The sequence below is a fragment of the Artemia sp. Qi Xiang Cuo genome, chromosome 2 (genome assembly GCF_049724085.1).
Source record: "Artemia sp. Qi Xiang Cuo chromosome 2, ASM4972408v1, whole genome shotgun sequence".
Classification (NCBI taxonomy): Eukaryota; Metazoa; Arthropoda; class Branchiopoda; order Anostraca; family Artemiidae; genus Artemia; species Artemia sp. Qi Xiang Cuo.
Genome location: NC_142795.1, coordinates 16058193 through 16075398, shown reverse-complemented (window position 1 = coordinate 16075398; position 17206 = coordinate 16058193). Strand labels below are relative to the sequence as shown.

Genomic DNA, 17206 nt, shown 5'->3' with positions numbered 1-17206 from the left:
ATCTAGGCTGAAATTAGGATATTCGAAGTAAATATATTATGAAATAAATATATGAGTATATCAAAAAGGGAATTTTCATTTATTCATATAATTGCAAAGCTGCACATTAACTATAAGGGGGATGTCAGTGCATCTTTCTGTCGATAAGTGCAAGTGTACTTGACGCTTTAAAACGTGACTTCATCTCTTAAAATCAATTATTCACTTCAAAAATACTTAACGACCGTTGAAACTGCTAGTTATGTAGACGTTATGGAATCGAAGAGAGTTAGACCCATGTCCCATCTGCCCGTGATGATCGGGCTTGTTGATGTAATGATGGCTGTTATTGAATTTCGTCATAGTGGAACTGCACAAGAACTCAGTGTCCCTGCCCTAATCTGAACACTTCTATAATCTAGGTCAAAATTATGATGCACAAAATGAACAGATTATGAGGATATAGGATACAAAGAATTTTTCAGGTACTGGATAGAAAAGAGTGCCTGAATTGTGGCACAAAATACCGAAAAAGAATCTAAACACATGTAAATCTTAGAAATCAAAGCTTATGAAAATAAAATTGTTCAAATCATTTATTTGCGATCAGAAAGCATTATTTTCATTCTCTTGGAGTAAAGCTCGTTATGTTGAACTCAGATGTTTTACAGTGAGGTGATTGCGCCGAAAAAAGGAAACGATACATTTATGTTTGATTCCATTTTGAGTATTGAAAGTGATTTCCTAACTCGGAAAAGAAATTGGAGCACTGCTTTTACTGTTTTTGAAATTGAATAGTTTGAGGGCCCGAGGCAGAGCCCTGGGTCTCACCTTCCATTTTATATATTTTTCTATAGATATTCTTCGTATTTTAGATACATGAAGCCGAGTATCAGGATTCGACCCAATCAACTGCAAACGGCACCTTCTACCTTGATCCGTCCCTTGGGAGGGATACTCTTTTTGCGCTCTATTTTTATAGTCGAGACAATCCACATGTCAAACAGCTATGGCTTACATCGCCAGAAAAGGTGACACACGAAGGCAAATCAGAAGATTCTCTTGCAGCCTTATATTTCACCCCACTTGTATCAGTTGAAGCTGTAAGTGATCATTCAATATTTGTTTATTTAGCCATTAGTCTATCATTCTTCGTTTCTTGTTTTTATTTCTGTAAAAAAAAATAAAAAAATAGGGCGTTCCCCCTGTCCACGACTCCTTGTATTTCATCCAACTGGTGCTAGTTGAAACTGTAAGTTGGATTTTGTTTTAAATATCTCTTTACCTTTCAATCCTACTATTTTTTGTAGAGAAAAACGAAGCAAAATGGTAATAAAAAATAAACATAAAATCGACGGCATGAATTCAATCTATTTGAATTAACGGACTCAAGACAAAAAAAAATAATTCGTTGTGACTCAAATGCCACCTGATTCAAGTGCCAATTTGCAATTCGAGTATCATCCACAAATCAGTAGGCTCTTCCTGTTTTGGAGAATGTTGCTTTAATGTTAGTTGAAGCTATAAAGTTGGATTCCTGATGGAAAGTATTTCATCTACTAATCCCTTCAGATTGACTGCAGCCTTAATTGGGGGGGGGGGGGGCTGACATAATGAGGAAATGATTCCAAATCCACATTGGAATCTAAATGTATAAAATCTGCATTTTTTGCCAGTGCAATGGATAAAGAAAACTCTAAAAGAGGTTTTCTAAAGTTGAAGCAATGAGGGACCTGATTCATTTTTTTTATCAGTTGAAGTTGTAGGTCTGAATTTCCATAATATATATATATACCTTTAATCTATCTTCAGTAGATTGTCTTTTCATCAGAGTGATAGGAAGAATAAAGAGGAGGTAAAAGAGGGATGGGTCGAATTTTTTTTAAGAGGGTAGACTAAACGTAAGTAAGTGTGAATTATTATTATGCTCTGTGTGTGAACTGTTCTTTTAGCAACGTGAAGTGAAACTCGATCTTTAATTCCTTATTTACCTTTCCATCTGTTTTTGTTAATTTCTTCTTTTTAACAGACAATAAGAGAAAAAATAAATACAATCAACGACAATATAAATAAGTTAAAAAACAGATAAGAGAGGAATAGGATGGATTTTTCTATAGGGGACAATCAAAGACAAATTCAGCAAAGTATTCTATTATTTTATTAATTTCAAGAATTGGCACTGGAGATAAAAGTAAAACTAGTCTTCTATATTATCGTTATTTTCTTTATATGTGTTAATTTATTTGATTTTACTTGTATTTCCTTTTTTCTAAACATTGATTCATTCTGTTTTTCTAAACAGAATTGACTGCTTTCCAACTTGACTGCTACCAAATTGCCATCCTGTTTAAAACTTTCCATTAAAAATATGGAGCCATTAGGCATCAGAATTGGGCCAGTTTTTGATAATTATGACTAAGCTCAATGTTTTTCTTCTTGGCATATTTTTAGCATTTTTTTCCATTGTGCATTATTTAAAAGTTGTTTTTCTTTCTTTAATTTGTTAGAATCTTTCTTCTAATGATTCTTCCCTTTTTGAAAACTGCCCAATATTTCGACCCAACTGCGACCTTACGTCAAGATTTTCAGTTAAAACACACTGTCTAGAGAGCGAGGGGTCGTCCACTTTCCACCTCCTGGAGTACATGTCAGAGCGCCACGTCTGCTGCACAGTTCTGCGACGCTTGGCCCATTCCCTATAACGCTTGGCACCGTCCGGCCAGTCTTGGTTTGCGCCACATTGTGTACGCGGTTTGTAAAAGCCGGTACCCCCTCACAAGCAGTATCAGTTTTTGACAAATTTCAGAAAACTAGAATGCAATTAGAGGGCGATAAGAGTGGAAATGACCTTTTCTGGTTTTCAAATATTTGCAGAAACTTTTAGAAAAGGGTTAGTCTGCGGAAATTAAAAAATTTCGGGTAAAACATGCGTTGCCCTCCTCCCCTATGTTTTCATATTAAGGTGTCCCTTGGAAAATATCTATTGGTAACAAATTTCGAATCTTTTACGTCTGAAATGCACGTGTTATTTAATTCAAAACGAAGAAAATGACCATTTAATATGACAAATTAAAATAATCATGGATGTAGCAATAGCTGTAGCCTGGTAAAGAGCGAATCTTGGCCCATAGTAGACTAAATTTAAAAATAATTTTTCTAAAGAAACAGTTTTAAGAAAAACATTTCCCATGTAAGACTACTTTGGAAGCACTAGTTTTTATTTAGAGTCACCCGAAAAGAATTTGGAATTATGAGAAGACATTTTTGAGAACTTAAAAAACAGTACGAAACCCCTAAAAATGGCGTCAAATCGAAAAGTGTGCATAATTTAAATTGGCTTTTCAGAAAACCAGAAACTGATGACTTACAGCCCACCTTGAACCACAAGGAAAATCACATTTCTGCGCGGGTAGCACTAATGGCAGAGCGATATTTATCACGCCATAGTAAAGTGCCTTCTGCTGCTTTATAGTCCCCCTCTTGAAAACTGAGGAAAATTCATTTCTGCCTGGGTTGTATAACCACTGTTCGCTGTCCTTCTTAAGGTTTTCTGAAGAAAGTAAAGAGCGAATTTGAAATTTAAAACGAGGAAAATCGTTACTTCGCAGTCTGAACAGTATATATCTTTAAAACTAGCACAGATAAACCGACTGGTAATATTTTCTTATGTTTGCATGATTATGCAAAACTAGGACTTTACTGAAAACACTAAACCCACGCATAAAAAGTCAAAACGTTGTCTTAGGAGCCCAAAAGTCACTACGGAGCCTGTAGAAAATAGCAGATTAATCTGCAAGGCTCCCTGCAGCTTTCATCAACCATCAATCTTCAAACATTCGATCGCCTTTAGTATAAAATTAAATAAAAAAAAAAAGTTTTTTTAACTGAAAGTAAGGAGCGACATTAAAACTTAAAACGAACAGAAATTATTCCATATATGAAAGGGGCTGTCCCCTCCTCAACGCCTCGCTCTTTACGCTAAAGTTTTTTATTGTTAAAAAAAAATAGAGTTGTGGGAAAGTCAAACTTTAGCGTAAAGAGCTAGGCGTTGAGGAGGGGACAGCCCCTTTCATATATGGAATAATTTCTGTTCGTTTTAAGTTTTAATGTCGCTCCTTACTTTCAGTTAAAAAAAACTTGTTTTATTTATTTAAGTTTTGAACGTTTTTCAATAAATGCAGGTTTTGATCTTGGCTCACCGTACATGAATAATTAAAATTGGTTAAATGGCTTTCTCGAAACTTGTTTAATTTTATTTACGAACGTTTTTATTAGTAATAAATATACGTAACTTACGAATTAACTTACGCAACGAACTTCTATATTCATATATTTTTAATACGTATATTAGGGGGTTCGCCCCCTAGTCAATACCTTGCTCTTTAAGCTAAAGTTTGAATTTTGTTCCAATTCTTTAAAAATGACCGCTTAATCACAAAGACCGTTAATTAGAATAAATAGCTCTTATGAAAGTACTAAAAAATCTTTGGCTTAAAGAGCGAGGTATTGACTAGGGGGTGAACCCAATCATATATGTAGTATTTTCTGTTCGTTTAAAGTTTTGATGTTGCGGCTGTTACAGTTGAAAAACTTGTTTTTTATATTTAATTTCTGATCTTTTTTTAAATAAATGCTGGGAAGTCCGGCGTCCCCTTCATAGCAATGTCCCTTCCTCCATGAAAACTTCCTTCGTGGAAAGATCCTCCCACATAACCCCCGACCCCCCCCCCCTACCAGGAAAAATCTCCCCTGAAAATGTCTGTATACTTCCCAATAACCAATACTATATGTTAACATTGGGTAAAGTTCATAACTTTCAGCCCTCCCCCGGGGACTTCGGGGGATTAAGTCACCTAAAAGACATGCTTATAATATTTTCGAACATGTTGAACAAAATGGCTATCTCAAAATTTTGATCAGGTGACTTTGGGAAAAAAATGAGCCTGGGAGGGGGCCTAGTTGTCCTCTATTTTTTTGGTCATTGGTTACTTAAAAAGGGCACTAAAACTTTTAATTTCCATTCCAATGAGCCCTCCCACGATATTCTAGGACCACTGGGTCTATACGATCACCACTGGGAAAAAAAAACAAAACAAATAAACACGCACCCGTGATCTTACGTCTGGCAAAAAATGCAAAATTCCACATTTTTGTAGATAGGAGCTTGAAACATCTACTGTATGGTTTTCTGATACGCGGAATATGATGGTGTAATTTTCATTAAGGTTCTATATAACTTTTAGGGGGTCTTTCCCCCTTTTTTTTGAAAATCAGCCAAATTTTCTCAGGCACGTAACTTTTGATGGGTAAAATTAAACTTGATGAAACTTATATATTTGAAATACGCATTTAAATCTGATTCTTTTGATGTATCTATTTGTATCAAAATACCGTTTTCTAGAGTTTTGGTTACCTTTGAGCCGGGTCGCTCCTTACTTACAGTTCGTTACCACGAACTGTTTGATTTAAGTTTTCTTAAAAACGTAAGCAAGAAAGAGATCTTTTGGTAACCAAATAGTCTTTAAAAAGCGTACGAAAACAGTAGGGTGACTCATAAAGCAACTATTTCGTTCCACCATCCGTAATTCCAATCGCTAGTAACATAGAATTATAAATTGTAGAAATATCCTTTAGTAATGTTCAAACTAAAGATCAGATATGGCTCATTAAACTATAAAACTGATAAATCTAGTTATTTACTTGTATAAAACGGAGAATTTCAAATTATGATGAGAATTATGAAGTTATTTCTATAGACATAATATTACCAAAGCGACTTTATTACTTCAGACTCATCTATAAAAGAATTATGTAATTCGGTATCCATTTTAGAACCAAAGAGAGAGCCGATTGGACTCCACTTGCAAAAGTTGTACCAAGCCTTATGAATTAAAATCACATACAAATACCCTATTATTATTCCTTTTTATACAGCAAGAAAAGATCCTTAGGCGCTTTAGGTTTTTACTATACAAGAAATCTCATATTGGCTTGTGTTTTCGGCAAAGTACTTATTTTGCGTAATCAGCCGGTTTGATTGCACTAGTTTCAAAGATAAATGCTGCACAGGCTGCGAAACAGTAATTTTTGCGAAACGTAAGTTTCAGCTTCATTTTTTACTTCCATTAGAAAAACTTTGTTTACTTCAATTTAAAATGAGTGTATATTTACTGAATAAATGCACAATGAATGCTAGAAATTTAAAAATGCCAATGAATTGAAATGATAAATTTAAAACGAATTGAAGTTAAAATTTTTAAACTTATAGTGAAGCCCTTCGCTTGTCATTCTTAGTGATAAAGCATATTTAGTGCAAACACGAAGAAGAATGATCTTGTCTGAACATTTATATATGAAATTAATTTGAAGAGCTTCAAAATTTGGTGAAAACTTGATAATGACAAACAAAGCACATTGAAATTCCTGTAAACCTTGGACAAATTTCTTGAAACATCGGCCTGGGTCTGGATCTCTTAAATACCGGTAATTGTCGGTAAACATTCAAAGAAATAAAGTGTTTATCTATTTTGGCTGCTACTGCTACCACCTCACTGCAGCACCAAGCCACCTGAGGCCAACACAGCTGTGTATTGTCCTCCACCCCAATTTATTGAAAGCTTCACTTTCCATCCCCTCCCGTGAAATTTAAATTTCCTTTAAATCCTTCTTTAAGACCTCAACCCGACCCATTCGGGGAAGACCTGCTTTTCGTTTGGCCTCAGATCGATAACTAATAAGCACAATTTTTGGCAATCTGTCATTCTTCTTCAGTAAAATGTGCCCTAGACGTATTTTATAATAGCCCTAGATCTTTGGCAATCTATCATTCTTCTTCAGTAAAATGTGCCCTAGCCGTCTTTTGTAATACTCCTAGATCTTTGGCAATCTGTCATTCTTTTTCAGTAAAAAGTGCCCTAGCCATCTTTTATAATAGTCCTAGATCTTTGGCAATCTGCCATTCTTCTTTAATAAAATGTGGCCTAGTCGTCTTTTATAATAGCCCTAGATCTTTGGCAATCTGTCATTCTTCTTAATTAAAATGTGCCCTAGACGTATTTTATAATAGCCCTAGATCTTTGGCAATCTATCATTCTTCTTCAGTAAAATGTGCCCTAGCCGTCTTTTGTAATAGTCCTAGATCTTTGGCAATCGGTCATTCTTTTTCAGTAAAATGTGCCCTAGCCATCTTTTATAATAGCCCTAGATCTTTGGCAATCTGTCATTCTTCTTCAGTAAAATGTGCCCTTGCCATCTTTTATAATAGCCCTAGACAGAATCTACTTATAGATGTTGTTTTAAAATTTTACCTGTCGAGAATTCTTGGTTTAACTAATTTTTTTCTTTCAGAATGGCCTATGGGAGTACAGTTTTAAAAGAGAACCCCAAAGTCACCAATCTCATTTTGTCAAGGTAACTTCTCGTCTAAGAAATTCAAATCAGAAACATATTCAAGCCCGACTGATCACGTCCTGCAATGGAAAAGTAAATGCCACAAGAGAACCAGTTGTATTGTACGCAGAGGTATGTGACTTTTGATCGTGGTACATGTCCTCAATGTACGTAGATTTTGGACACCAAAATATATACTGGTGTTTATAACTTTTTCCGTATCTTACCTCGACAGAAATGCCTCAACAGAAAACAAAAGTGCATATAAAAGTGACAGAGTTTTTGACCTGACATATAAAAAGACAGGAGTAGGCTCTTGTCATAAAATAATCGAAAATAATTGGATTATCAGGAAATTGCTTTCGTTGTTGTGGCACTTTTAAGATTTTATTCAAATCAAGAATAAACAAAACGGAATTTTTTAATTTTCCTTAAAGACAGCATAACACAAACTCTTGTGTTAAGAACCTCGACTTGCATTTATTTAAAAACGTTGTGAGCAGCAATGAAACAGAACATGAGGATATTATTATAATAAAAAGATACAATGATGTATTTTTATATTCATTGATGCCCACAGCACAGGGCAGTAGCAGTTTTAGACATCATAATCTGGGGGGATGGGGCTAGGTATACCGTAGAAGTTTAAAAATATAAAATAAAATAAATTTAATGTCAAAAATAAAGAAAATGGGGTGGGCAGCTGCCCCTCTGTCCAGGCATAGAACCGCCACTGGTATGGGGTAAGGACGAGATGCAAAATTTTAAAATCCGTCTGAATGAAAATCTTCCTCCATATCTATCTCGAGTATTCTAGTTTTTAACACTTAAAAAAAGCATTGCACAAAGCTACGGCTGTTCCAAAATTTTGACTGAATATTCCAATTTTTCTTCAAATAGTAAAATTATTTGTTTTATATTTGAGACCAAATTTTACAGACTTATCTGATTTTTTTAAGAGGGCTACACGAAGAAAAGGGTAACTATACTCTGAGGCCGAAGGCCATCTAGAATTTTCTCACCAAATTGATGATTTCTCAGCAATTCTTTTAAAGAAATGTTGTGCAAACAATCGCTTTTTGGACAAATATTTTTATTAATATTCTAAAGAAAGTAATTAAACTTTGTCAATGAAACTTCCCAAGAATTTCAAAATTAATATCTTAGCTGATTCCTGATATTTTTATTCACTTTTCTCTCCTTTCCTTTTCTTTACAAATATACCATCAATATCCAACAGCATGACATTTAATTAGTTTTACGTTCAAAGGATGGGGGTCATTGAAGAATTTCTAGCCCTCTCCTTTTTCTTAAAAGGCCAAAAAGAAGAGCTCTTTATCTGGTCTTGGGCTGATATGGTGATGCCCAACATAGTACCAGCTACTAAACTCTGATAAAGCTGTTGTCTAGTGTCACTTAAATTTTTTGTCGTCTTAGACTTATATGGCCGTGGAGAAGGGAGGGGCTCAGCCCAGACACCGTTTAGGGTGTTTTACTAGCAGTTTCCCTTTCCCATTCCTCAGACGTGTATTCAGTAAAAAAGATGTTCGGGGTGGACTTGGGAGGCTTGTATGGATTGAAGCAGCAAAAAAAAAACAACAAAAAAAACGAAAATCTAACCTTTTGAAGTTTACCCGACAAAGACAGAACAGACTAAGAATGTATTTAAGACAAAAGAACTTTTCTTTTTTCTTTTTTTGGAGATTCAGATATATTTTTTGGCCCTACAGATAGATATCCTTTTTTGAGTCTCAGATAACGTATATATATATATATATATATATATATATATATATATATATATATATATATTGTAGTGCCAGTATTAGTGCTGGTCCTTTCCTCAGTTTAATTGCCAGCTTTTGCACTTCATTTCAAATACTTTTTCCTGGGTAACTCTTTTCAGATAATCATATCGAGCTGTGTGCCTACGTGCTTTTGATGGATACAATCATAAAACTTGCTTGATTTTGAAAGTTTTAAACCTCTCTATTTATTTTAAGCTCTTTTTTTATTCAAGGTTTTAAGCAATGGAATACCCGTGGAACAAGCCCGAGTTCGAGTAATAGTTCGTTATAACGCCACCAAAATGGTTGAAGTTCAATTGTTTGACAGTGGTAATGGAGGTATGTTCAATTTCATTTTTTTTTCTTTTTTTTGTGTGTCCCAAATAATTCTTTAATGTTTTTCACTTAGTCTAGTAATAAATAACTTTCGCTATTCCATTTTTAATTTCTGAAATTCTTCGTTCTTCCCTGCTGCATAATTGGAGTTCAGTATAAATATCTGTGAGAATGAGCTGCATGTGAGCTACACTTTAGCTTACTTTAGAATCTATAGAAGTAGAATCCACATAAATAAAACATATATAAAAGGTGTATAACTTTTAGAATTTATCCCCTGGAATGGATTTTAATGGGTTATACTTGTCAAAAAAATATGCATACATTTAACAGTTTCTGATGTGAAATGAGTCCCTCAATTCCAATCAAAATTTCTAAAAAATAATTACACAATTTTCAAAAAAAAAGATAAAGGGCATTTCTAACGAATGACTGCAAAAAGCTCAATATTTTTGCCCTCATTATAAAGCACCTTTGTAACTTGAATAACTTTCTTCCTTTTTAATTAGAAAACAAGACTAATAGCTTCCTTATTTTCAGATCCTGATATTAAGCCCGGAGACGGAATATATTCCAGATACTTCTTGCCACCAGTCACTGGGCAAATATTTTATAGCCTTACCGTTGTTGTAGATGACAATGATGGAAAAGCATTTACCACAGATATCATTGAGAGGAAAAAGAGTTCAGGTACTTAGTGTTTTTCTTTTCTTTTATTATAAGGTATTATAATTCATATTTTAGGCATTAATTACCGACATTATCTGCTTTCGCTGATGTCACAAATCGAACAAAAAAACAACAAGAGTAATTATTCCAATATTTTACAGTCATAGCTTTGTTATCTTATTGGCCAAGACTTATCCGGGAGCTAACGTTGTTGAGAATAAAATTCATTCGTACCTCTGTTAATTTCCCCAAAATATGTCTGACGGTAGATTTTATCTTTTATCGAAAATTGTGAAATTAGTTATTTATTTGCTATTATCTCAAGATAAAATTTATATTTCTACACAGTTTTCGTTGAAAACTAATAAAGTCTTATCAGACTTCTGCAAAAAAAGCACAATAAAAGAGAGAGAAGGAGGGGGGGGGTAGAGTGTAGCGGGTAGACTTAAAAAAGTGATATGTTAAAATTTTGAATACTAGATGTTTAAACGTAAAATTTAGAACGATTTACTTTATGTGTAAACTTATGGGATTGGCGCTCAAATTTTGTACTTTAATTTCTATGTTTAGTCTTAGAAAATGTTTTAGAAGTTATTTACGACAAATAAAAAAGAAATAGAATAGAGGCAAAAGAAATAGAATAGAGGCAAAAGAATTGGGTGGAATGCACTACATCAAATTTTGGTAAATTTGAAAAGATCAACTTCCCATACAACAAATGTTTAGTTTTAGAGTAGTAAAATCAGTTCTAATATATTTAGGTAATTTTTGGGGTAATTTTAAAAAGAATTTTATCTTAGGTCAGGAAATCAACTTCTCATCCAATTAATGTTTAGTTTTAGAGTAATAAATTCAATCCTAATATATTTAGGTAATTTTGTATATTTTGCTAATTTTCAAAAGATGTTCATCGTAGGGCACGCAAACCGACTTCCTATACAATAAATGTTTAGTTTTAAAATCACTCCCAATATACATATCCTAATATAATGCATATCTTATATTTTATGCTTCTTTAGTATCTATAAAAGGGAAAAAATACTTAAAAAATACCAGAGAACAAAGAGCGTTATTTACGAGCCGGTTTAAAAAGTCGGCTTAGCTTTCCTTCCAATATTCGCAACCTGCGGAAAAATACCAGACCGATATTTTTAAGAAGACAAGAATTGGTTAGACTTGGTAAGCAAACCAAGGGTTCAGTTGGAATGTGATTAAGGCTAGTGGTTTTTAGCGCCAAATTCGAATCATTTCACTCGTGGATTTAAAACAACCAACAAATTTCACCGTTTTCATTATTTTGTAAGTCAATGCCTTTATGGAAAAAGCTTGAAAAATCGTAACTGTGGCCGCAACTAATGCCTGCTTATTAAAACTAGTGGATTATGACAATGGAAGTATGGCCTGCTTCGAAAGAGCTTGTTTTTTCAGTTGAAGCTCAGGTAATTTTTCACTAGTCAATCTTATAAGCTATCCATTTTCATTGATGGGTGCTTTTTTGCTATCCAGATACGATTTTTCACAAATAACCCTCTTAAAAATTATAATCTACACCGTCATATATTTATTTATTCCCCTCAAAATTTGGAAAAATAAAAGGTAAGTAAATTTAGCTACAAAAACACCCCAAAAATCAAAGAAAACAACGATATCCGAGGGAAAAACAAGAAAGCTAGATAGGCAAAAAAATAGCTGAATACAATACATCAATTAAAAATAACGAAAAACGAAAAAAAATCTCAAGCGTTTATTACGTCCTAGGAGAAAGGGAAAGGTTACACGGATATAGAGAATTTTGTCAGATTTACTTAAAAGTTATCAATTTTAATCTGAAATATTTACAACGGCTCATAAATTTAGACATTAGACTGGTTTGGTGCTGCTAAAAAAAAAAAAAATAAAAAAAAAAAAAATATTGGAACGCCAAGCAGGAACTTACAATATTTGAATCAACAAGTGCGATTGAAGATAAATCCTAAAAACGACGAAAAAGAAGGGAGAATAAAGGACATAAGAAGGAAAACTAATGTTTGTATAAATTTGACAAAGGTCCATGAAGTTGCTCACAGAAATTTGTTGATATCAACTATTAATTCTAACATTAGAACTATCTTCCTCTGTTTCGAATTTCTTTCTTTTCATCTTTTTCTGAGTTTCCTTCCATATTCCACGATTCTTAATTTCAGTACTTCCTACAAACACATGGGACTATAATCCTACGTTTCAAACTTCTTTCTTTCCTTCGTTCCTTCTTTCTTCTTTTGAATTTCCTTCTACATTTCTCGTTCTTAATTTCAGTAATTCGTACAAACACATGGAACATAAATCTTCCGTTTCGAATTTCTTTTTTCTTTCGTTTGAATTTCCTTACACTTTTCTCCATTCCTAATTTCAGAAATTCCTACAAACACCTTGGACTATATTCTCCCGTTTCGAATTTCTTTTTTCTTTCGTTCCTTCTTCCTTCTTTTGAATTCCCTTTTACATTTCTCCATTCTTAGTTTCAGTAATTCCTGAAAACATGGAACACCATATCCCAGCGTTTCAAATTTTCTTCGTTCCTTCTTTCTTTTTTTTAATTTTGCTTCAACATTATTTCATTCTTATTTTCAGTAATTCCTACAAACATGAGACACTATATTCCTCCGCTTCGAATTTTCTTCTTTTTTTCCTTCTTCCTTATTTCAAATTCCCATGTGTATTTATCTATTCTTGACTTCAGTAATTCCTACAAACATGCGAGACTATATTCCTCCGCTTCGAATTTCCTTCTTTTTTTCCTTCTTCCTTATTTCAAATTCCCATGTGTACTTATCTATTCTTGATTTCAGTAATTCCTACAAACATGCGAGACTATATTCCTCCGTTTCGACGTCTGTTGCCGGCCAGATTGCTTACAGTAGCCCAGGCACCAGCAACAAAGGAATATCCACCAAGCAGAGTTACAGACCTCGAAGTAGTCAACAGTGATGGTATGGTAGAAATGCAATGGACAGCTCCTGGAGGGGATCTTGATCATGGCATTGGTAAGTACTTTCATTTAATGCTTGAATATTTTTTCTAGCAATACTCAATAGCAGAAAATATTGGTTACAACACACACTTCTATAGATGAAGGGGGAAGTAACCATGCCATGTGACTGATGTCTCATTTCCGTCTCTATTTTGTAGTTGAGTTAGAATATATCTGCTTCGCCAAGCTGCTTTTCTTTTGTGCATTTTATTAGAAATTTCCAAGCGACTTACATAGCTTGATCTGAGATTCGTAGTGAAGCACGAATCAAATAAACACTGTTTCTTTTTCTAATATATTTAAAACATGAAATGGAAAAAAAAATATCTAAAACCCGGTAGGAATTATGTTTTTAAGTCATTTGTTGCCATACCTCACTTATTCAAAATAGAAGTAATGGACTTGCAACTAAATTTCCAATTTTTGGCTTTCCTGCGCAACGAACAAATATTTGTGTTGGCTAAACTTGCTTCTAAATATCTTACTTTAAGCTAAAATTAAACTTTTTGACGAAATGACAGCCCCGTACGGAGTATGAAGGGCAATAAGAATTCACCGTCAGCTAAAAAAAGAATTTAGAGGAAATTTACTTTTTGAACGTCAGCAGAAAAACTTGTAAGTTGAGGCCTTATCTTGGTATTGAAAATACTCCACTAATTCAAAAGGTGTTATGTAACGCTTTTTGTTAAAATGATATTTATTTGTTCTCAATACAGTCACAGTTTCTGGGATTGTTACAAAATTCTACGTTTCTTTTTCTCGAATAAAAAAAGAGCTGAAAATTGGAGCCTTTGATATCAATTTTTTTATCGCGAGGCCCAACAAAACTACTAGTAAAAGAAAAAAAAGAACAGTCAAAATCAACTGATATTGAGCTCAAATCGTTTTATTGTTCCAGCTGAAAACTTAGTAATACAAAAGAGCATGAGAAACTGGTAAAAAAAACAAAAAAACAAACAACCAGCGTTATCTAGCATTACTCAGAAAAGTCGTAAATATAATAGCAAAAATACTAGCTTTATTTTGGCTATCTCATTTCTGACTTTTGCTTTACATTAGGAAGAAAATAATAGAGCCACTTTTGTGTGTGTTAAGAATGACTTGTCGAAGTGTTATCTTTTCAATGTTTTAGATCGTTGTTTTCGCTATCCCCTTCTTTTATACTATTCCTTTGATTTCAGCCGACAAATTTGAGTTCCGATACACTGAAGACCCAGCAGAACTTCTATCACCAGCTCATTTCAGTAATTTGCCAACAATTGACTTATCACTAACACCAAAGCCAAGAGGATCGGCTTTGAGAGTAAAATTTGGATTTGATAAATATGATAAGCCATACTATTTTGCTCTCAGAGCTGTTGATTCACTTGGCCATAAGGGAACGGTATCCAATATAGTATCATTTGTAATCCGTTCTCCACCAACAACAGAAACTGTAATTACTACAGAACTTCCTCAGACAAGTAGAAGCATTGCAGATAATGTGCCAAACCTATCTATTGCTGCAATTGCAGGAATTTCAGCCGGTGGACTCCTGGCTCTGATATTGATCATTTTTGCTGCTTGCTGTGCTGTAAATAAATCTAAGAAGCAACGAAATGAAGAAGAAATACGCCAAAGAACTTTGAACAGTATTTCTGTCTATTCGAGTGAAGAAATCAAGAAAACTGCTTTAAAAGAACAGGAGAAAGTTTTACATCCAGATTATAAGAGCAATTCACAGCTTGGAAATCAGCCTGTTCATTGGTCAGCAAGTCAGCTCCTCCAAGAGCATGAAAAGCGGCAGCCTTCTTACGCACCATCAATAGCAAATAGCTACTCTTCTGAGGTGCCATATGGTTACCATCAACATGCTCCTTATAATCAGTACTACTCAGGAACTGTGTCACTACCCTACACTGTCCAAGAGGAAAGGTATGGCACCTATGGTGGTGGCTCTAGCCCCCCTTCTGATAGCTATAATTCTGCTTCTTCTGATGGACCTATTATGCCACCCCCTTATGATAGCTCGGGCGAGTTTCCAACGTCTAAAATACCTCCTGCCACTTTTCCTAAACCGAGTGTAAACAGCTATGATACAAGTTTTCAAGGTTCTTTTGCCTCTTTGACATGTGATCGTAAAGTTCGGAATATTACACAAGTGTGATTGGTTGTGATTGGTTTGCAGTAAAATGGAAAATTATCAGTGATCAAATGCATTGTAGTTGTGAATCCGCTCAAGTTCTGGAATTACAGTTGTTTTGATTGGCTAAAAGTCCGGTTTTTCAATATATATCATGATCGGAAACGATTATTGGAACAATCAGTAGTATTTGTTATGATATCAACGGTTATTAAACCATTTAAGTATCAGGTGAAATGTTCTTAGTAACCCTAACAGTATCATTATTACATTATTTCTTTTTCCATTTCTTTATTTTACTGATAAAAACAAATAGCCCAAAAATGACATTTACATTGGTACTGACGCACCTCCGTAACTTTCTCTCGTATTCTGAGTGAAAGATCATTTTTTGATACAACAATGTAAATATAAGTGTAAGTTCTATCAGCAGTCAACTCAGTGTTATTATTATTTGAATTTGTCAGTTTTAATGTATTTGACTAGTAAAAAAAGACAATCAAACATGGCATTCCCGATTTGAATGGACTCGTCTTCCTAATCATTTTGAAATGTTACTATCGTATTCTGACAAAGCTCAGATTTATATCTAGCTGTGGAAACTATTATAAACGGGTTTGGATTCAACTATTTCCAAAAATTAGTTTTAGCTGAATCTCATTATTAGTAATATCTTAATTGGGCTTTTATCTTCATTGGGCTTTTGTAGGGATTATTTACAGATATTTGGGGCATTCCAAACATTCGAATTTTCAAAACGAACCTTATAGCTTTGTGAAGATTGACTGCTTGATCTTTGACCTATTTTTCTGCTATTTGACCTTCGATACTCATAACGTTGTACATTAGCGTGTATATATAAATGTGAATATGACCTGTTTTATAGACACACTTGTTAATGAATGTTTCTTAGTATGTTTTTATGTGAATAAATTCTGGGATAAAAAATGCTATATATATTCATTTAGAAATGTCCATTATTTTAGGACACCATACTTATAAGGATTACCTCATCCAACCTTGGTGGGGTAGGGGGGGGGGGGAGGTTCATTGAATATTTACCCTCGGAATAGTATAGTATATTTGACACACAAAAAAACCGCATGGCCATGGCCACAAAAAAAAAAAATACAGAAAACAACAAAATAGCATACAACTACAATTAACAGCATACAAATACATTTAAAGTATACAACTTAAACTTTTGCTCAAAACAATTAAAGCACAGAAGACCATTAAAAAACCCTAATACAAACAAACCAACTAAGTCAATACATAACACTCTCACAATGGGTTATACCTACACGAATAAACCTCGCCAGATTCTTGATACTAATAAAACACCCATTTCCCAGGAAATTTTCGACCCAAAGCTCTCCCCACTCGTCCACTCCGAAAATTTCCTTTCTCAAGACTCTTAACCTTTACACTTCCCCAGAAAATACAATGAATTTCCTCCAACTCTCCACACATCGGGAACCGTAAGGACCACTGTTCATTTAATCCTTCCAAATATCTTCTTCTTCCCCCAATTGGGATAAAATTGCCTCTACAAGAAATCACACAATTAATATCCTCCCTAGACAGCCCAGGTCTAAAATAAGCCTCCTCTCCTTATGACTCTTTTACCCTAGAATACAAACCAAGAGAATCAGACGTTCTGATCTGGCACCCCCACTTCTGCATTTCCTGATCAACTAAAACAGAATATACCTGTCTGGACACCTCTCCCACTTGCCTACTCCTACCATACCCACTATTCCATTGCACACTATTCCACTAGCAATGCGTCATACCCACTTCACCCTTTTTGCTAGCCTTCTACTTCGTAACGACAAGATTCCCAAATCACCTTTAATAACTAAGCTATTAAATCTCTCACTTAAATTTAGTATCCTTCCATTATATTTTAAT

General features: G+C 34.2%; 1 protein-coding gene across 1 annotated transcript in view; it reads left to right on the top strand.

The window, feature by feature from the left end:
• Window positions 1-16233, top strand: part of LOC148954943 (calcium-activated chloride channel regulator 1-like) — an 89444-nt gene extending 73211 nt beyond the window's left edge. Inside the window, exons 8-13 of the mRNA XM_089099226.1 lie at window positions 855-1082; window positions 7327-7500; window positions 9389-9494; window positions 10032-10181; window positions 12989-13183; window positions 14352-16233. Of these exons, the coding sequence (XP_088955352.1) occupies window positions 855-1082; window positions 7327-7500; window positions 9389-9494; window positions 10032-10181; window positions 12989-13183; window positions 14352-15316 (1818 nt within the window). The 3' untranslated portion in view covers window positions 15317-16233. The remainder of the gene's footprint in view (window positions 1-854; window positions 1083-7326; window positions 7501-9388; window positions 9495-10031; window positions 10182-12988; window positions 13184-14351) is intronic.
• Window positions 16234-17206: the final 973 nt, after the last annotated feature.